Source organism: Marmota marmota, unplaced genomic scaffold (assembly GCF_001458135.2).
Source record: "Marmota marmota marmota unplaced genomic scaffold, marMar, whole genome shotgun sequence".
NCBI classification, from domain to species: Eukaryota; Metazoa; Chordata; class Mammalia; order Rodentia; family Sciuridae; genus Marmota; species Marmota marmota.
Window position 1 is genome coordinate 11,451,036 of NW_026000119.1, and position 22,533 is coordinate 11,473,568.

The 22,533-nt window shown below is 35.9% G+C and overlaps 1 protein-coding gene across 1 annotated transcript in view; it reads right to left on the reverse strand.

The window, feature by feature from the left end:
- Nudt9 (nudix hydrolase 9) overlaps positions 1–18,889 on the reverse strand; it is a 26,901-nt gene extending 8,012 nt beyond the window's left edge. Inside the window, exons 1-4 of the mRNA XM_015499174.1 lie at positions 18,473–18,889; positions 10,750–10,989; positions 7,166–7,261; positions 5,132–5,219 (exon numbers count right to left, since the gene is read on the reverse strand). Of these exons, the coding sequence (XP_015354660.1) occupies positions 5,132–5,219; positions 7,166–7,261; positions 10,750–10,989; positions 18,473–18,579 (531 nt within the window). The 5' untranslated portion in view covers positions 18,580–18,889. The remainder of the gene's footprint in view (positions 1–5,131; positions 5,220–7,165; positions 7,262–10,749; positions 10,990–18,472) is intronic.
- Positions 18,890–22,533: the final 3,644 nt, after the last annotated feature.

Here is a 22,533-nt window from a genome sequence, read left to right on the forward strand (position 1 = left end):
TATATATATATACACATATATATATATATATATATATTTAGTTGTAGATGAACACACAGCATCTTTATTTATTTTTATGTGGTGCCTGGGATTGACCCAGTGCCTCACACATGCGAGGCAAACACTTTACCACTGAGCTATAGCCTCAGCCCCTTTGCTATGTTCTTTATTAGTACTAGATATATAACATCAAAGTAAAAATATTTCTTGATAACAAAAGAAGTAATGTTTCATTTTAATTAACAAACTTCATTACTATTTACTGACATCACTAACACGTGATATGTAACGATGATATATGATAATATATGCCCTACTGACATTCTCTAACCACTTCTGATGGCATACACCTTCCTATGCTTAACCCAAAATGAAAAGAAAATGATATTGCCATTAATTATTTGAACTAAGTTTATTCACAGTAATATACAACACTTCCTATCTCACCTTAACTTTAAGGAATGTGAAGGAACTTATTGGGAATTTGAAAATTTCATACTTGCCCTGAAGATTCTGAACTGGAAAGTTTGTGAAACTCTGTACTATACAATGCTGTTTTGAATCTTGAAATACATGAAAGAAAGGGGGATGGAATCTTCATGCCCATGTGATTCTTATGATTACTCATTATGGCTAAAGGCAAAAGTACAAAATCTAAAGTCACATATCCCTGATTCAAATTTCAAATCTGAAAGACTTAGATAAATCACTTACCCAAGTTAAGACTTCATTTCCAAATCTATAGAATGGATGTACTGATACCTACTCTGGGAAATCAAAGTAGGACCTAGAAGAATGGCTGTAGTAGAGCATTATTTTTAATAATCCATTTAAGTCTTGTTAATTCTTCCTTCAACATCTTTCCTTCTTCTTATCCCTCCATTTTCCTGCCACTCATCTATTTAGAGCAATTTATCAATTAATATATGCATTATTAAGATAATAAGCATCAACCTGAAAGTACAGACCCATCACTTTGGGCTTGTGGTAAGGCAACAACTCAAGGCAACACCTCATGGCAGAGAGGGCCTGTCACCTCGTACAGGCTACGAAGCAAACAGAGAGAGAGGGGGCCAGGGTCTCAATATTCCCTTCAAAGGCATGCCCCTGATAACCTAGCTTCCTCCTCTAGGCCACACATCCTAGAAGTTCCATTACCTCCCAAAAGTACAACAGGGTGGCAACCAAACCTTTAACATATGAGCCTTTGTGGGACACTTAAGACCCAAACTATAACATTATGCCTCTGGCCCCCAAAGGCTCATGTCCATTTCACAACACAAAATACATTCAGTCCATCTCCAAGAATTCCCAGTATTGCTGAAAAATCCAAGTCCAAAGTTTCCTCTGAGACTCGAGGCAATTCTTAGCTGTGAACTTCTGTAAAAATCAAAAAGTTACAAACTTTCAAAACACAATGGCTGGGAATGAAAAGGGTAAATATTCCCATTCCAAAAGGAAGGAATAGGAGCATAGAAAGGAAGAAAAGGACCAAAGTAAGATGGAAACACAGCAGGGAAAACATTATGTATTGTTAACTCCATGTGTCATCAGGAGCACAAAGTAACATGATGGGACCTCCAAAAGGACTGGGCAGCCCCATCCCTACAATCTTGTTGGATGAAGCCTACTTTTCTGGCTGGGATCTCAATCGCAGCCTTGGCTTCATTCTCACGTTACACATCACTCGGTAAGGGGCTATGTTGCAAGGAGGCCTACACTACCATACAATGCCTGACCTTCCAAGATTTCCTTTGCAATCTTGCTGCATTCTGCATACCTGCAAAACCAGCATCACACAGATGACACCAAGGTCTGCTGCCTGTAGGAGCTATACCAGGGCCCAATAGAACCAAATCTGCAGAGTCTCTGAATGCCTGAATACAGGGAAAATGATCCCAAGGAAATAGTTCTGTAGTTGGACCTGAGTGAGCAGAGCTCTCTGCTCAAATATGAGTCTTGGAAACAAGTGTACCTTTTTTATACCTTTGAATCTGTGATGGGTGGGGTCCAGCTGGTACCTGAAATACCCTCAAGGCATCTTTCCTATTATCCCAATATAAAGTTTCTTTTTTATGGTGCTAATCTTTTTAGCAATTGTACCCTTCTTAAAAGCAACTTTAACTTCTCCCCTTTTCCGGCTGAACTGTAAGTTTTTCAGATATTTCCACTCTGCTTTTTGCTCCCAAATCTCACTGCAAATCTGGCTAAAACAAACAATAATATCTTGCTACTGACAGAATTCTGTGCTGCCTTGAAATTTCCTCTGTAAGATTAATTAATCCATCACCTTTAAACTCAGTCTCAAGCTGAGCATGGTGGCACACGCCTGTATTCCCAGAGGCTGGGACAGGAGGATCTCGAGTTCAAAGCCAGCTTCAGCAAAATTGAGGTGCTAAGCAACTCAGTGAGATCCTTTATCTAAATAAAGTACAAAATACGGCTGGGGATGTAGCTTAGTGGCCAAGTGAGTCTGAGTTCAATCCCCGATAGCTCCCCCCAAAAAAATAAATACATAAATAAATAAACTTTGCCTCCCACAAAGTCTCAGGACATGCACAAAAGGTAGTCAAGTTCTTTGACAAAATGTAACACATACAAATGGACTCTAGTCCAATTTCCAAGAGAGTCCTCATTTACACTTCATGAGCCTGGCCTTTTCTCTTTAAATTCCTAACAGCATTCTGGTCTTCTGAGCTTTCACCAGAATCACCCACTAGGCTCTGTCTACAGCATTCTAGAGTTTATCTAGCCTGCTTCTCCAAACTTTTCCAAATTTCTCCCATACGCTAATTCCAAAGGCCTGAACCACACTGTCAGGTATAATCACAGCAATGACTCCACTTCTCAGTACTAATTTTCTGTGTTAATTTCTGACACTGTGGGGCTGGGGATGTGGCTCAAGCGGTAGTGCGCTCGCCTGGCATGCGTGCGGCCTGGGTTTGATCCTCAGCACCACATACAAAGAAAGATGATGTGTCCGCCGAAAACTAAAAAATAAATATCAAAAAAAATTCTCTCTCTCTCAAAAAAAAAAAAAAAAAGAAAAGAAAAGAAAGAAAAAAATTTCTGACACTGTGATTAGATACCTGAAAAAAATCAAATTATAAGGATGAAAGATTTATTGTGGTCCATGATTTCAGTCCATGGTAGGTTGGTTCCAGTGTATTTGGTCCTGTGGCAAGAAGGGGAAGGATATGGCAGAGGTAACTACTCACTTCATGATGGTCAGAAACCAAAGGGAGGGTGGGGGGTGGGGGAGGGATGTGTGTCAGGATCCCAGCATCCTCTTCAAGGCCCCTCAATGACTTCACTTACTTCCACTAGGCCCCACCTCTTAAAGGTTCCACCACCCTCCCCCCAACAGTGCCACAGGCTGGAACCAAGCCTTTAATACATGGGCCTGTGGGATAAATTTAAGATCCAAACCATGAGTTGCTAACATACAAGTTTCCAGCTTCCCTCTTCTGCTTCTTGTCCTCTTACTAGTATTATAGTTCCACTTCAAACCTTCCTATGTTTAGCCAACTTCACAACATTGGAAAGAAACCAATAATGCCAGTAGTATTTTTTTACTTCAGGTCATTCACAAGAATGCATTCACTGTTCCTTTCTCACTTAAACTATAAAAGTTCTAAGAGAATTGTAGACAGAAAAATAGGTAGGATGGTAGGTAGATAAGTTAGTAGGTAGGTAGATGAATGGATGGACAAAAGGACAGAGAGATGGAAGAAAGGGAAGTTGTAAGGAGTAAAGATCAGTTGGGACAGGGAATTGAAAGGGTAAGAGAATAGGACAGGATGGTATTAGTGCCTCTTTTCAGTAACTTTAAAATAAGGCAAATAAGCTGCCTTCCTAGAGTCAAACTTCCTAGAGCTTCAAATCATTATCATAGCTCAGATCATAGAAAAACAGTCTCCTTAAGAAAGGGAAGGTATCCAAAATATCAAAACTAAAAAAGAAACAACATCAAGGATATTTGCATTATTTAAAGAAGGAAAGTAATCATTATGATAGGGAAAGCGTTGGTCAGTAAACAAATTATAAAAATAAAAAGAAGAAGAATGGTAGATATAACAGAATATTCCAGACGCACTGAAAAAGATGTTTCCTGTGGAAATGGCTAAGTCCACCTAAATATTAAATTTACCTACCTTCTTTTATTTAGATTCATGGAACCAACCCAGGTAGCCTTTAACAGATGAATGAATAAAGAAAATGTGGTATGCATATATACAATAGGATAGTACTAAGTCATAAAGAAAAGTGAAATTATGGCATTTGCCAGTGAATGGATGGAACTAGAGACTATCAAGGACAAGAAGCTAAGTGAAATAAGCCAATCAGAAAAATCAAAGGCTGAATGCAGATGCTAACTGCTAATTGACAAGGAGGGGGAGGGGGGGAAGGATAGAAGTTAATTGGATCAGACAAAGAGAAATGAAGGGTAGGGGGAGATGGGATGAGAATAGGAAAGACAGTAGAATGAAACAGAAATAAGCTTCCTATGTTCATATATGAATACAGAATCAGTTTTAGTCCACATCACATACATTCTTGTGATTACAAGAATGGGAAGTTATGTTCCATGCGTGTATAACATGTCAAAATGCACTGTCATGTACCTAAAAAGAATAACTAAAAAAAGAGTATGCTATGTTACACCAGTAGCAATTTCATATATCTTGTGTTTACTGCATTTTTTGATTACATTGAGAATCTGCATCAAATAATTGACCTTGGATTCTTATACACATCCTCTACAGTGCCTACTCAATGCCAAAAACAACTAGACAATCCATTAAATATCTAGTGACCTTAACTTTAAATGCTTAATTTACTCATACAACATAAAACTGCAGCTTTACACTTATATCATGATAATTTTAAATGTCCCATTAAAATACGGATTATATTTACATGTATGCATATGTGCATATACATGTATGTGAACATATATACACATATTTATAAATACATCTATAAATATTTGTATGTCTATAAGTATGCAGATTTACATATATGCATACAGATATACTGTACCTACACACATGGAAACACACACATATAGCTACAGTCTACATTTTTCTAATCACTTAGCTCTTTACTAAAATATTTCATTTGGTTCTCACCTGGTTATAATAGGATCTGCAGCATGGTTTGGGCCCCATCGCCCCAAAAGCCCCCGGCCAACCAATCCTGTTCGCCCTGCAGGATTTCTGGGGGGAAATAAAAACATAAAATCAATTAAATGAGTTCATCTTTTTTAACCCAACTTGCTATAACCCCCCCATACAAAGTGCACTAGAAGAGAAATGTATTTCCTCATAAATCTAGCAGTATTGTCACATATCTACCACTGAAATCATATCACATCATACTGTTACTTAAATTTTCTTCTGCACATGTCTTAAGCTTTAGATTTGATCTGTATGATCTGATTTCCAAAGTGTTTCTACAATATACAAAATTGTTTCAGTTTTCATGTGTGCACCGAAATCCAAACTGAACCTAACTGGACCCTTAAAATGCTCTGTACCCAAACATCTATCTCTACAACAGTTTATCTTTCAGGATAGCCAACTTCTCTTTACTTTCTCATCATTCTCTTTTCCTATTCCAGTCTCCTACAACCCTTCCCATTATTTTATATTACATTTTTAAGGTCATTTTCCTAAGTGGGTTCAAGACATTGCTATATCAGTGTATCAATAATATATATTTTGTAACACACACTGAGATTTTGGTATGTAAACATACACATTTATATATATTTATATATATATATATATATATATATATATATAAATAATATATATATTTATATATAAATTTATATATATAAATTTATATATAAACATATATATACATAAACATATATGTATACATACACACACATAGATGTTTTGTATACATGTATATATATTCATGTGTGTATATGTACATTTGCACACACATAAATAAATATAACACAAAGTAAGATATTGATATCATCTTTATAAAATTAGATTTTAGTGTACTAGAAATCTATTAGATTTCTATTTGCTTTATAACATAATACCATAACCCAGTGTTAAAAGTCTGTCAGATAAATATATCAACACTCATGCCTGAGTAACTTTAGCAGGAAAAAGAACAAGGTGGTCAACTTACATTTTCTATTCTATGTAAAAACACACTCTTGAACACAAATGACCAAAGCCAATGTAAAGAGAATATTACTTTATATAAGGACAAAGTTTATAACTTGTAAACTAGAAACTGTGAAACAGACATACAGAAATTATCATATAGCCTGAGAAACAGAGAAAATTGTTTTCAAAGAAACAAAAATGAACGCAACATATAGGGAAATAGAAATTGGCTTCTGTTAGAATCCTAACTAAAATAATAACCTATCTTGGCTTTGCTGCCTATCATTTTCTGTGTGTGTGTGTGTGTGTGTGTGTATACTTTCATATATTTTACTCAGAAAAGAACCTAAGGAATAAATTAAATTCAAGAGTTAACTTAAGAAGACTCAATGATCATTGGAAAGTGAATAAGTTTTGATAAAAGGAAGAATTTAGCAACACTGAAGGGCCAGGTTGCAGTGAAAGAAACACTAACACCTCCTTGTTCTAAAGAAACTAAAATAAAGATTGTAACATTTTTTATAAGGTTATAACCATAATTGTGATTCTTATCATTTTACATAGGGTATGCTAATTTTCACATTTACTCCTCATTTCTGTGTCTTCTTAAGGAAAATGGATAATTTTTGAATTGTGTAGAAAAATCATTTTTCAAAGTACACAAAAACATTGCTGCTAAAATCATTGAGTTAGTTATATTCTTACTTTGGATAAATTCTTACTTTAAGGCATCAATAAAAACTAAAACTACAATTTTCAATCCTTTCTGTTAATTTATTCAACTAATTATTTCTACCTTCAAGATAAAATTATGAAAAAATGCATTTAAATTCTGACTTAGCTACTTATACTCTTTCCATATCTGTAAATAGAAACTAAAAACATATAACCATAGTTTTGAAGATTTAATTAGATTGTATATATAAAATTTTTGCACAATGTTTGGCACATACAATCATATAATAAATTTCAGTTATCTTTTCTACATTTTGAAGACCATTATTGTAAGATGCTCCATTCCCAATACCTACCGAGGTCTTCCATTTTCAATCTCATACAGGCCATTCTGACTCTTTCTCTCAACATGCCCATCCTTTTCATTAAACTTGGGAGAAAAGTTACTTTCACTGTAATGAGAATACCAATACAAATCAAGACATAATCATTCAATACTACCAATAGCTTAATATAATATAAGTCTATTATTAATATAAGTCTATTATTATTATTTATTCATAAGTGACTTCCTTGAATGAATAAATTTTTAAAGGTTAGTTTTTATTTACAAATCCATCTAATTTCTTCAGAATAGTTACTTAAGAAGAAAAAAAACATTACAAGGATGTGTATTATTACTATATTTATAAATCACTCTTAGAAGAACTACTGGCAAAAGAACTGAAGGTCCTCCCCATACTATTAAAAAAAAAGTCTACACTACCTTCAGCAACAAAAAATTGTTTGTAGAACATTATTTTGTAGTTCCAAAAGTAAGATTCCTTTTTATATTCTTTTGTTTGTTTGTTTTTCTCTACTGGGGATTGAAACAAGGCAGGCTCTACATGTCAAAATGCACTGTCATATACATTGAGCTACACCCCTAGCCCTTTTATATTTTATTGAGACAAGGATTCACTAAGCTGCTGAGGCTGGCATCAAACTTGCAATCCTCAAGCTTCAGCTTCCCAATTAGCTGGGAGTACAAGTGTGCACTACCACACCTGATAATCTTGATGTTTCAATTGTTTAAAATCTTAATTTCTTGAAATGTATACTGATTAGTATTATCAAAGTACACTCTTAAAACAGCAAATTTACCCCACAGATTAAAAACACATATGTAGATTGTGATTATTAAAAACACATGTAAATGCTAGAAATATTCTAGATCTTGGTCTTAGTTGTAGTTACAGAGCTATACAAACCCAATTTTGCTGAGCTTCACCTGCACACTTACAAGAAAATGTGGACTTAACTGCATTTATATCACCCCTCAACAAAAATATTTTAACCACTTAAACTATATAACTGAACTACTTTCCTCACCATTAGGACATCATTGATGTAACTATACCAATAGTGGATAAAGAGTTGTGTGGCACTGGTTAGTTCCTGGACAGTTTTGACATATGTTTTACTTTTTCTTGCTATAACAATTCCAATAAATGAATAAAGAAATACTTGTGATCTGTTTGGAGAATAATATCCAATTTGAATGATCCAGACATTCTCTCAAGATTTTTAACCAATATGCCACACACAAATATTAAAAAAATTAAATGATAAAAACCATGAAATTATAAAACCAAAATTATAATGTTTTGAGATTCTAGAAATTCATCATTTTTTTAAAAATGTGAATCTAGTTATAAATGAAGCATTAATATTAGTAATAAGGCTTGACTCGGATAGTGATACAAAGTTAACTCAAAAAATAAATTGAAAGAACAAAAAAATGTATTCCATCTTCATCTATTTACATTATATAGCACCCTGCCAATATTATTAATCTTTAATTGTGCTTAATGTCTATATGTAATAGATGTATAAATATGTACAACCTCTAAAATGGGGGAAATGGAACTCACTTAAAGCTAATAATTTCTCCACAGATGTCATCATGACTAATATCCTAAGACTATCATAAAGTTACAAACATTACCTGTGAGTACAATAAGAAAACCATGAGTCAAAATCAAATCACAGGAATAAATCCATGGTGAAGTTTAACAATCTAATAAACTATTACTAGACCTATTCAATTAGCAAATGTCTTTATTTAGCACTGGGTAGTTTACAATAATTATTGTGAGAGGACTATCATTTATAATAAACTTAATGAATCAAACTTTTTAAATAAAATGTTCTAAAAGTAATGTGACAATGTAACAAAATGGTTAAGAGAATGAATTCTGGAATCAGACTGAATCTAAGTACAAACTATACCATCTAGTACCTCTGTAACCATAGGCAAAGGATAAACTTTTTGTGCTTCCATTTTTTGTTTTTTTTTAATTAACATATAAACATGATACATATTTATGGGTAGTGTGATAATTTGGTCCATATATAGAATTGTCATGACTGAATTCGAGTAATTAGCATTTCTATCTCCTTAAACATTTATCATTTTTTTATGGTAGGAAGTTCTGGTGTGTTGTTGCAAAGGAGGATGACTATAGAGAGAAGTATGTACTGTACATAAAAGCTAGAAGAATGGATTTTGAACATTTTTACCATAAAGAAAGGGCAAATATTTGAGGAGACAGATATGTTTAACCTCATTTAAACATTACAAAATATATACATTCATCAAAATATCACATAGTACCTCATTAATATGAATAGTTTTAATGTATATGTTTAAAAATAAAGTTAGCCTGGGGATATAACTCAGTTGAAGAGTGCATGCTTAGCAATCCCCAACACTAAAAAATAATAATAAAAGTAAATCTAGTTAATAACTACTCAGGCATGATGGCACATGACTCTAAAACCAGCAATGTGGGAGACTGAGGCAGGAGAATCGCAAGTTCACAGGCAACTTAGTCAGACCCTATTTCAAAATTAAAATTAAAAAAAAAGAAAAAGAAAATGGATGGGGAAATAGCTCATGTTTGCCTAGCATGTACAAGGAAGCCCCTGGGAACACCCAGGACCATAAAAAAAAAAAAACTAATTTTGGAAAAGAAAAATCTCTACCATTACATTTATTATTAAAAGAAACAACAGGTTTAATAGATAGATGTTGATCAAAGGATACAAGGTTTCAGTTACACAGAATGAATGAATAAATTCTACAGACCTAACTTACAGTTCAGTGACCATAGCTAATAATATATAATAATGTATCCTCAAAAATTGCTGAGTGTAGATCTCATATGTTGGCACCACAAAAAAAGAAGAGGTAAACATGTGAAGTGACAGATATGTTAGTTGGCTTTATTGTGGTACTCATTTCACAATGTATATGTGTATCAAAATACAAGTTTTACACTTTAAATATACACTTTTGTCTATTATACCTTGATGAAGCTGGAAAAAAGTAAGAAATATAAACATAAAATGTGAACCAATGCCGCACTTCTATGAATTTAGTCAAGAGATCATTTTTTTGAGTCAAGCCTCAATTAATATTTCCTCTCTTTCCCTCTCCCTCTCCCATCCCCAGCCCCACCCACTCTTTATCTATCCCTTTTCAATTTTTTCCCAGGGGTCTAATTTATTATCATCCTATTCTTAACTATCTGAAAAAATATCTGAAAAATATTTTCACTGCTTCAAATACAAGTCTAGTTTTGAAAGATGAACTATTGATAACCAAAAAAAACACATGAAAATAGATATCACCAGTTGTTATTTTATAACTAATGGCAGTTATTTCAAATCAAAATGGATTTACCTATTAGAAAGTATACTCATAAAATCCCCTCAAAAATTAACAAAGGTGAACTGCTTAGCTTTGGCAAAAATTCAAGCAAATATCGAAACTGAGTTGTATAAAAGTCAAACACAGATAAAAATTATTTTTCAAGTGTCAAAAAATAATTTTATAAATATATTCACTACCTTTTCCAAAAATCTATACCCAGCTAATTACAGGTTCTTTACTCACCTGATTTGAGGATCTGCCCACCTGGGGCCAGCCAAAACAGAAACTGCAGTATATTCCACAGGGTTATAGTCCTGCCACTCAACAAGCCAGCCTACTTTCTCATTAGGAACCTGGCTTCTTTGAACTTTTGAACCTGGGTAAGGAGATGTCCGAGCCTTGTTGTGGGAATTGTCTTTGACACCGTTAGAACCAGACATGATGTTGGAGTTAAGATGAAACCAAGAGGATAAAAGTGAGTTTCTGGGAAGGAAAAAAAAAGGAGAAACATTTTACAGAAACACCAAAAATATGTTAAACTCAACCATAAATATGAAGTAAAACTGTTTGTCTATTCAAAGGAATATATTTTTTAAAAACCATCTATAGTCTAACAGGTATGTATAAAACATGATAAAATAGCACAAAGGAAAAATAGGAAGATGAAAATTTACTGTTGTAAAGTTCTTACACAATGGAATGAAGTAACCGAAGCAATTAATGTAATATTATTTGAAGTTAGTGACTGATATATATGTGTGTATATGTATGCAAATGCATATATGTGTGTAAATATATAACTTTAGAGCAAAATTTAATAAAATTAAAGGATATAAAATAATTGGAGAGCACAGAAAAAAAACTAATAACTAAACTTTCATACTAACCTCAGAGCATACACAAAGTCTCCTCTTGCCTAAAAACTTATAGATTCTTAATATTCTTACAATAAAAATTAAAATTCCCAATGACCCTAAATTAGAACATCTAAAGTGGAGAAAGGGATCTGAGAACATGGTAAACTGATGACAGCTCCGAAATAAAATACATTCAAATTGGAAAGAAAGAAGAAAAATGATCTACTTGCAAATCACATGATCTTTTATTTAGAAAATGCAAAAGACTCCAAGAATAAAATTGTTGAAACAAATAAATGAATAACAAAATAGTTACATTCAAAGCACTAACAATAAACAATACAAAAAGAAAATTAAGGAAATAATTCCACTTAAAATAGGACAAAAAATTATTATTTAGTGATTAACTTCAAAGAGGCAAAACTCCTGTACACTGAATACTGCATAAGGTTGCTGAGAGACATTAAATAAGATATTAATAAATGAAAAGACATTCCATGTTCACTGATTGGAGGACTTAATATTGTAAAGACGTTAAAACTACCCAAGGTAATCTATAGATTTACTGCAATCCCTGTTTCCATTTTTTCCAGAAATAGAAAAACTCCATCCTAAAATTCATATGAAATCTCAAGAGGACCCAAACAGTCAAAACAATCTTCAAAAAGAAAAATAAAACTCAATGTCTCATTCTTCCTGATTTCAAAATTCACTGCAAAACCATAATAATCGCAAGAGTGTGGTACTGGCATAAAGAGAGACATTATAGATAAATGGAACAGAATTGCAAGCCCAGGAATAAACCTTCATATATATGGCCAAATGTTTCTTATTTTTAATTATTCTTTATTGATGAATTATAATTATACATAATTATTGTGATATATTTGGTAAAGTTTTCCCCAGTACTTTCTCTTTCATTTCTAGCCTCCAGCCCCAGAACCCTTCCTCTCCTCTGCGGGCCTCCCTTCTCGTTTCATTAGATTCCCCATCCCCTTTGTTGTTCCTTTATTCTCTCTAGCTTCCACATGTAGAAGAAAACACATGACCCTTGACTTTCTGAGTTGAGTTTATTTTCACTTAACAAAATACTCTCAAGTTCCATCCATTTTCCCATAAATGACAGTCTCATTCTTCTTTATGGCTGAATAAAACTCTATTATGTATATAATATGTATATCACATTTTCTTTATCCACTCATCTGTTCATGGACACCTATATAGTTCCTTAACTTAGATCAAATGTTTCAACAGTGTGCTAAGACCATATAACCAGGAAAGAATAATCTTCTCAACAAATTATACTGGGAAAACTGATTATTCATATGCAAAAAGAACCTTTTCTTTATGCCATATACAAACATTAACTAAAACTAGATCAGGGCTGGGGATATAGCTCAGTGGCAGAGCACCTGTCAAAAATGTTTAAGCCCTAGGTTTGACTCCTAGCAATAGCCAAAAAAAAGATCTAATCATAAAACCAAAAATGACAAAAACTCTTAGAAAAACACATATAGGATTGCATCACAATACTGGATCTGAAATGATTTCTTATATATGACAACAAAAACATGGGCAGCAAAAGAAAAACCTAAGTAAACTGGACATCAAAATTTAAAATATAGGCCCCAAAAAGAACACAACACAATGAAAAGGGAACTCATAAAAATGGAAGCGTAAATCATATCTCTGATAGGGTGTTGGGTAGACCCAGAACACGTAAAGAACTCCTATAACTCAACAAGAAAATAATCCAATTACAAAATCAGCAAAGAGCCCGAACAGACATTTTTCCAAAGATATATAACTGGTCAACAAATACATGCAAAGAAAGTCAATGTCAACGTCACTAATCATTAAAAAATGCAACACAAAACCACAAGGAGATGTCACCTCATACCCATTATGGTGGTCATTATGATAAAAGAACACAGCAAGTACTGGCAAGGAGAAATTTATTTACTGTTAAAAATAACATCATCAGGGGCTAGGGTTGTGGCTCAGCGGTAGAGCATGTGTGAGGCACTGGGTTCAATCCTCAGCACCATATAAAAGTAAATAAACAAAATAAAGGCATTGTGTCCATTTACAACTAAAAAAAATTGCTTAAAAAAATAACATCATCAAATGACTTGGCTATATTTTCATAAGATATTGGTTAAAAAAGAAAGAAAAACAAGATGTAGAAAAGTGTATATAATAAGATTATAATTTTATAAAAATAATGACTTTAAGTAAGAGTATGTACATAAATCAGTTTTCTATTGCTACTATAATACCTTTTCTAGAGGGCACCATGGTTCTATGACAATGGCCCCCTTTCTTTACCTTCAAAGATAATGAATCTGTGACCATTTTTCAGTAGTCATACCTTTCTCTGAACACAGTCTAGAATGTCTCCATTTTTGAGGACTTGATTAGATCAGATGCACCTGGCTAACCCAGGATAATTTCCCAGCTCAAAGTCTTTAAACTTAAAAAAATCTATAGTCTCTTTTCCCAAGCAACATATTTAGAGGCTCCATATATTAGGAGGTGGATATCTTTGGGGTGGGGGGGCATTATTCTGCTTTCCACAAATGTTTTTACTATTTATTACCTGTATGTGGTAGAAACTACAGAAAGAGCATATCTTCAGTTTCTTAATATGGATTAGAAGATACAGTGCCACTGTGAGGTAGAGACAGAAGGAAAGGAGAATATGAGGGAAAGGTTGGGAGGAGAAAAAGGGAAAGATGGAAGAGATACAAAATGGGAAGACAGTGTGAAAAAGAAGGGGAGAGAAAGGAAGAAAAAGAGCAGGAGGTTAAAAAGAAGGGATAAGAAAAGGAAGCAAGCAAGAATGGACTATCCAAACATATTAAAGAAATGGAAGTATGGATGAAGTGATGAAATTTATGCATTAAGGTCAAATTATGTATTTAAATTGTATAGAAACTTATTAAAAATTAAGATTAAAATTCTTAACCTGACCTTCAAGGACTGCCTATCACACCGCCTCCAGACCCCTCTTCAAAGTGTATTGTATATGCAATGAACAATATAAAGACATGTGATTATATTGTTTATCCAAATCCATAAATAAAACAGAGACTCTAATGTAAACTATGGGACTCTAGGTGACAATGACACATTAACAGAGCAAACATACTACTCTGTGAGATACACTATAAGGGGGAACTATGCATGCATAAGGGTTGGGGATACATGGGAAATTTATATAACTTCTATTCAATTTTGCTCTAAAAAATAAGCTATTAAAAAGTAATCATCTGTGCTCCCCCAATTCATTCATCCTGCCCCCACAACTCCTGATCTTGTTACTGTTTTCATAGTTTTGCCTTCAAGAATTGTCATATAGTTTAAATCAGATAACCTTTTCAGATTGGCTTCTTTCCCTCAGTAATAGACATATAAGATTCCTCCACATCTTTCCATGGCTTAAATAACTCACTTTTTAGCACTTATTATTCCATTATCTGGATGTACCACAGTTTATTTACCCATTCACCTACCAAAAGACATCTTGGTTGCATCTAAGTCTTGGCACTTTTAAATAAAGCTGATATCTGTGTGCAGGTTTTTGTGTGAACAAAACCTCATTAATTTGGATAAATAACAAAAATTGTGATAGCTGAATCATACAATAACAGTTATGTTTAGTTTTCTACAAAACTGCCACACTGTCTTCTCTTCCTTGATTTTTTATTGGTTTAAATCTTTCCTATTCTTGTGTCTATAGCTCTTGTGTAATTCAAGATGTCTTTCATCCTATTTAAAGACTTTGAAACAAGCACCATTTCATTTTGCATTCCCTTTGCATCCATGAAGTACTGTCAAACACCCAAAATTCTGGGAAAGCCTAACTAGTAAAGAAATTAATATCCCCAGAGAGAATGAACACTAGCAAAAAGTGGGAGAATTTCGACTTTTGACTAACTTTATTAAAAGTTCATTCACTGTTTTCATGTTATGATAACTTACTTGCTTCAGCTGCCACAACTTTGGAAATCTAAATAACGACTACTCTTAAAAGATCTTTCCCACTGATTCTAAATTCATACTCAATAAAAATGTATAAATATGAAACACATATTTATCAAAATTAGATTTCAGGTATGTTATTTAAAAAGCATAATATAATATATGAAGCCCTAGTCTCTAAATAAATCCTATTATAAATGACAATTTTGTTTCATGATTTGATAGCAGGGCAAGGAAAAAATGTCCACAAGAAACAAAAATCTTGTTATACTCTACCCCCAACATGTACGAAAAATGTTCTCTAAGTAATTTTGGGTTCTCTGTTCCCTGATTTAGCAAGGTTAAGCATATGGAATTCCAAAAATCTGCTACAGACTCAAACGAGAGAAAACGTAATACACCTGATTGTTTACTTTTCTAAATAATTTTACTTTTGCAAGAACAACATCAAAAATTCCTCTTACCCTACAAAGAAGCACTAATGCCATTTATATCTTCTGTGTACTCTGACATACTAAAAGATATCAGAACAAGTATACTTATCATATATACATATACAGCTTAGACCTCTTTTAACTGCATTACTGAATAGATGCAAGAAATTTATTTGGCCTACCAAAGGCAATTAAATACCTTTGTATCTTACAAAGCAAAAACTGGTTACCAAAACTGGCAAATTTAAGGAAATGCAATATTGCCAGGCATTATTACAGTGGCACACACCTATAATCCGAGTGGCTTGGGAGGCTGAGGCAGTAGGATGATGAGTTCAAAGACAGCCTCAGCCACTTACGGAGGCCTAAGCAATTCAGTGAGACCCTGTCTCTAAGTGAAATACAAAAAAGGCTGGGGATGGGGCTCACTGGTTAAGTATCCCTGGGCTCAATCCCCCAATACTAAAAAAAAAAAAAAAGGAGAAGAAAAGAAATGTAATAGTGACATGTGCTTTAAACCAAAAAAAAAAAAAAATTGCAATAATCATAATAGTTATAACTACATATATATAGTAAGTGCATGCTGTGTGTGAAAAACATTGTTCCAAATATTGTAATATTATTAACTCATTTGATCCTCAACTCTGAGTTTAGGTATTATTCTTCTTTTAGAAATAAGATCATTAAGGCTCATCTACAAAAAAAATAAAATAAAAAAGAACATTAAGGCCCAGAGAGGCTAAGCAAGTTTACCAAAGTCATACAACTGATAACAGAATCAGAACCAAATCCTGGCAAACTGGCTCAGAGTTTCAGGCTCTAAACACTAGGCAAAACTATCTCTATTTCAATCTTTAGCTCAGACATACATATATATATATATATATATATACACACATTTTTTTTTTCCCCCCACAGAGACAAAATATACAATGTTCTCAACCAAGGTATGTTGTGGTAGATCCTGCTGGGAAACCTGGAAACATAACAATCCAAATACTATTGCTTTTTGTAAAAAACAGACATTTGAAACTGGTGAACTCAAAAAAACTAACTGCAAAACTATCACTTTCTGGGCTGGGGATGTGGCTCAAACGGTGACGCACTGGCCTGGCATGCGTGCGGCCCGGGTTCGATCCTCAGCACCACATACAAAGATGTTGTGTCCGCCAAAAACTAAAAAAAAAATAAATAGATATTTAAAAAAAAAAAAAAAACTGTCACTTTCTGGATTTTCCCCAATTATTAAAGAATGGTAAATTTTGGCGGGAGAGATACCAGGGATTGAACTTAGGGGCACACTATCACTGAGCCCAGACCCTTTTTGTATTTTATTCACAGACAGGGTCTCACTGTGTTGCTTAGTGCCTCACTAAGTTGCTGAGGTGGGATTTGAACTCGGGATCCTCCTGTCTCAGCCTCCCGAGCTGCTGGGACTGCAGGTATGGGCCACCCTACCAGACCAAGAATGGTAAAATTCTCAATAATACATTTCTTTTGTCTTCTCCAGGATGCTTTGCAACATTAGAAACCAGGTACTCCACACACATTTGTTGACTTCACTTCTGGGTTTTTCTTCTAAGCTGGTATGCAGTCTCTGGTTCTAGAGTTCCCACCTTATAAAAATGAAGAATAATTGCCAAGCAATTTTACATTGTTCCAGGGGCAACTAACAAAAATAGAATTAGTGACTTCCAGATACCACTGTCATGTGTTCCTTCCTTCTCAAATTCCACTGGAAGAAGATAAAAGATGTATACAAGGAAATAAAATCCATACTATCAGAATAAGTGGGACACCACTAGTAAAGAGATTTTAACCAATTTCAGGAAGACGGCAAATGGCCAGAACCATAATGGCCTAAAAGCCAGAGTAGAACAGATTACATTTAGGAGTATATACAAAAGGGTGAGAGATGCCACCCCAACAAGAGAAGCCAAGAGATTTCAAATTTGAAGTCAGTAAGCCCAAAGTTTGTTAAGTGGGCAGTGAGACAATAACCATGGAAGTTATTCAAATGAAAACCAAAAGTTGGCAATAGCTATTTATTCCCAGGATAAAGTCAAAAGTTTAAAAAACAAGGGAGGTAGCTGGGACCCCTACCATTAATACTGGTGTTAGAAAACAAGAGAAAAACAGGTTTAATAATTTTACAAGTCTCACTAGAAAATAAAGTTGAGGAAACTATACTACTGTAAATTCTAGGGTTAAAGGGTTCAGGTCTGTACACCTGGTACCAGCTCACACACTCTCCACTGAACTTCCAGACTAGGAGCCAGATACAAACAGCCAAAGTCAATCAGTCTTCCCATATAGAGAAAACAACGACTACTTATATTAGTAAAACACAGCCAATGTCCATGATGTTTTAAAAGAAACAGAAAAGAAAATGACACGGGGCAACAGAATCCAAACAAGCGCTTAACTCTCTGATGACCACAATGTTGGTGACTTATAAAAGACGGCAAATTTCAAAATCAGGGGTTAATAAAGGTCCCAGAACTAATTTTCCTCAAAAAAAACAACTAATACATTTTGAAGATTTTTGTTTTCTTTTGTTTTTGTTTTGGGTATAGGGATGCGTAAATCGGGGTCATAAATAAAGCCTACAGAATACGCCGGAAAGGAAGCTGATTCCCACCCCCAACCCAAGGTCTCCGGATAGGGGTCAGCACCAGGAGTGGTGAATACCTGTACGCCGGGATACTGCGGCAGCCTGAGGACCTGACAGTCACGGAGGCCAAGGCTACTGAGAGAGACACCGTGGCTAAAGCCTTACGCAGGGAGCGTCCGGCCATCAGCGCCCCGCGGGCGGCTTCGACCCTAGCTTGGGCCTCAGCCTCCGCCGGCCCCACTGCCCAATCCCCGGCTCCGGGTATCTAGCGGGCACTAGGACCCGGCAGCCCGCGGGTTCTTCCGCTGCATCTATCTAAAAATACACACAGACTAGAAGTTCTCCCCGAACCGCCGCTTTCCCCAGTGCTATACAGAAATCCCCACTAGCAAGTACCGCCGACTACACCAGGGTGAGCTGCCGAGAACAGCCACCCGGGACCCGTGACGTCCCAAGTGCGTGGCGGCGCTTTTCGGCCATGTCGCAAAGCAAAGGCCGTGCAAACTTGGCAGCGCCTGTCTTCGCCGACGGCCTGATCTGCGCAGGCGCAGGCGCGCGACGAGGCGGAGGGAAGTACCCTGACAGCCAGAGAAAAGGTGACTTGGAAAGGAGGAACTGGAAGGGGACAAAAGGGGAAAGAAAGAAAGGGATTTGCGAAAAGTTTACTGCCCTTTTTTCTAAGGAAGGAAATGCAGAACCACGCGCTCATAGTCATATGTTGAACAATCGGTGGTTGTAAGAAGAAGTAGGAAAGAAACCTGGAGCCCACGCACCTGGAGGCGTTTCTCTTCCTTCTTTAACAAGTCCTTCCCTCCAGTTGGTAAATTGCACTGGGCTTCGCTGGGTGTGGCCCTTGGAAACCCGCAGCTGAATAAACAGGATGTAAAGTTGGCACACAACCTGGAGAATAAAGTCGAAAAGCAGATATTAGCCAAGTTGGAAACCCAAGTTGTCCAAAACAATTAATGATCTGGTTTATATTTTTTATATTCATCAACTCATTAATATGTCAATTCGTAATGTTTAAAAACATAATCCACTATTTAAGGGGTACAGTTCAGACACAGACATTGTAAAGCTTTGACTATCTTAAAAGCCAGTTAAATTTTAAACAGCACTTTTCCTGAAAGCTGCAGGACTCTTGGCACATAGTGACTCTGACCAAATCTATGCACTAAGATTTGATCACCCTCTATATACCATGGTTTCCAGCAGCATAAAGGCTTGTACTTGAGATAACCCCAGACCCTCTTGAAATGCCTGCCTGAACACAAAGCTAGTAGAATTTTACTGTTGTTCCTGACAAAACCCAGTCATATGATAGGTGTCTTAACTCCTCTTGATAGGGAACAGACAACTGGGAATGGTGGTAACAGGAGGTTTGGAGAATAATTCTATAAAATGGGCCCACTGTGCTGACCACCCACATGCTGTCTTTTCCAAAAAGCAATTTACTTGAAGCCCAGCTTAAGTCGACAGAATATTTTACATTCCTCAGCAAACTACCTGTTATCTGCAGGAGAAACGCAGGCCTGAAATAATGTCCACAAGAGGAACCCAAGTTACCCTGAAGAAGGAGACTTTTGCAACCCTTTTTACAGACCAGATCCCAAAAACTCAGGAAGATAAGAGTAGTTCCTCCTAACCATAAAATCTGTAAGAATTCATGGTTAAGAATCCATTAGAACCTGTCAGCATGGGTCAAAGTGACCTAGAGTTGCCATGGCAGTGGGGATTTGAAATTGCCATGCTATCTTGCTGTGAGTCAAAAGTCAACAAGTGGACCTGGGTGGGACTCTCTGGAAACATCTCTTAGCTCCCCAATAAAACTGGAGGCACACTGTCCCTCTCATCTGAAAAGACCCACTTTCTCCCTTGAGAGTTTCGCTTTTCTCTTTTCGTATCCCTTCAAGAAACTCATACCTGTTACTGTGAGCAACATGTCTAAATCCTCTGACTTAATCTCAAGAATCGGGGTTTGAAAGGGGTCTTTATGCTGCCTCAATTTCCCAGACGGCCCCAGAGCTATAACTTTAGAAAGCTTAATTATAAATTTTTTTCCTACCACCCAACCCTGTTTGCTGTGGACTTGAGCCCCATCTCTTTGAGAGGTTGAAGTGGCACCCCCTTTCTCCACAGAAAAGCCCTCTTCACCATGGCTGATTTTAGGACTGTCAGCAACAGAGTCCATTGTAGATAAACTTCCTATTTTCGTTTCACCCTATTTACTTGGCCACTGGCCGGGAAGATACAAGCACTCCAGGTGCTGGACACCCCCTTACTAATTTTTCACAAATGTATCCAGTACAGTATTTTGAAGAAAAGTGAAAACAAGACCTCTGGCCTTGAGCTGGGCTTCACAGAGACATCTAAATTTTTAAGATAAGTTACAAATGGGCTCCATGGTAACCGCTGGCAGGGAGAGGATAGAAAGAAGAGAAGAAGCTCTCCCCTTCTCAGGTGTTGTCCTTGAAGAGTTAACATGCCCAGAACAGTGAAAGAAAAAGCTGCTTTTATGTGAACTTCTGCAGACTGTGAACTTCTGAGCCCCTCCCCTTACATGCTGGGTATAAAACTCCGAAACTCCCTGAACTCGGGGTTCAGGGTATTGATTGATTACAGCAAAGGCTGTACCCTCTGAACCTGGCTGCAGCCAAATAAAACTGATTCCTGCTATCTTCTGTGCCTTGCCTTGTTTGTCCCTACAACAATGTAACATAACTCACACTAATCTTGAATACTTGTGAGAAGTGCCCTGTTTCAATTTGCACCACTGTCTCCTGTGGTTAAGATAGAAATTTGTTTCCCCTCTGTCATGCACCCCGTGCGCACACACACACACATACTTTAGAGCCTGCAGTGCCTTTCCTTTATAACACAACAGCATTTAAAACATCTCCCACCTTTTGTTTCAGGGAAATAGAGTTCAGTTCATACTGTACTCTCTTTGTTTTGGAAAAAATACTAATAAAATCTTGCCTTAACATTTTAGTGCCAGCTTTGTTTATTATTGACCACTCCTTCATGGAGTGAAGTACTTTTATTAAAATGTGCACTTCAAAGATAAATATCAAGCCAGTTATGGCAGTGATGTATCTGTAGTCCCAGCTACTCAAGAACCCAGGAGTTCCAGGATAGCCTGGGCAACATAGGGAAAACCTGTTTTAAATAAATTAAATACCAGTACTTGGCTTTCTTTGCTCAGATAAGCTTTGCTTTCAATGTTTTCAGCAGCCATTAATCACTACTTCAACCAGAAACATGTTGGGCAGGCTTTGTTTCTGAAGTTCAGCTCATCAAAAGTCTACTGATAAATTAGTCACTAGGGAGAAAAGGAGTAAGGCAGTGACTCAGAATGCCTCTCATCGACGGGAGCAACAAAACGAAGGTCTCATAGGAAGCCCCTCAGACCCTAGTCTTCTAACTCCACATTCCTTGATGAGAGGCTGGAATGGACCTGGTTTAAATAACCACACAATAAGCAAACAAATCCAACTCTGTGGCACTGAAATTGAACCACAATGGGCTCAGACCTCAGGTCTCCTGGGTTCCTCTCTTCAGAGATGTGTATTCCCTGCCTGCAAGAGTGTAGTGAGTGCACATGCTGCAGCTTACTCTTGGGCAGAACCTAAACACCTTCTCATCGACTTACCAACACCCAAAACTATAAGTTGATATTATCAGAACATAAGAAAATGAGAGCTTTTATTTTCTTCTTAATTTTGAAACCATATCAGCTTTAAGGGCAGAAGCATCTTAAAATAGTAAGACAGGCAAGAGACACTGAGCAATGAATTCTTTTAAGTAGAAGAGCCATGTATCTGATTATTGAAATTGATATGTATGTTTAAAAAAGAATGATTAAGAGTCTTATCCCAGGGGCTAGGGTTGTGGTTCAGTGGTAGAGTGCTTGCCTAGCATGTGTGAGGCACTAGGTTTGATTCTCAGCACCACATATAAACTAATAAATTAATAAAGGTCCATCAATAACTAATAAAAATTTTCAAAACAAAAGAATCTTATCCCCCCCATTTTTCCATTATTAAATTATGCCACAAATGTTTACTGAGTATATACTTATTATTTACCAAGCACTGTCCTGGGTGCCGGGAGTACAGTTGTGAACAAGATGGTATTC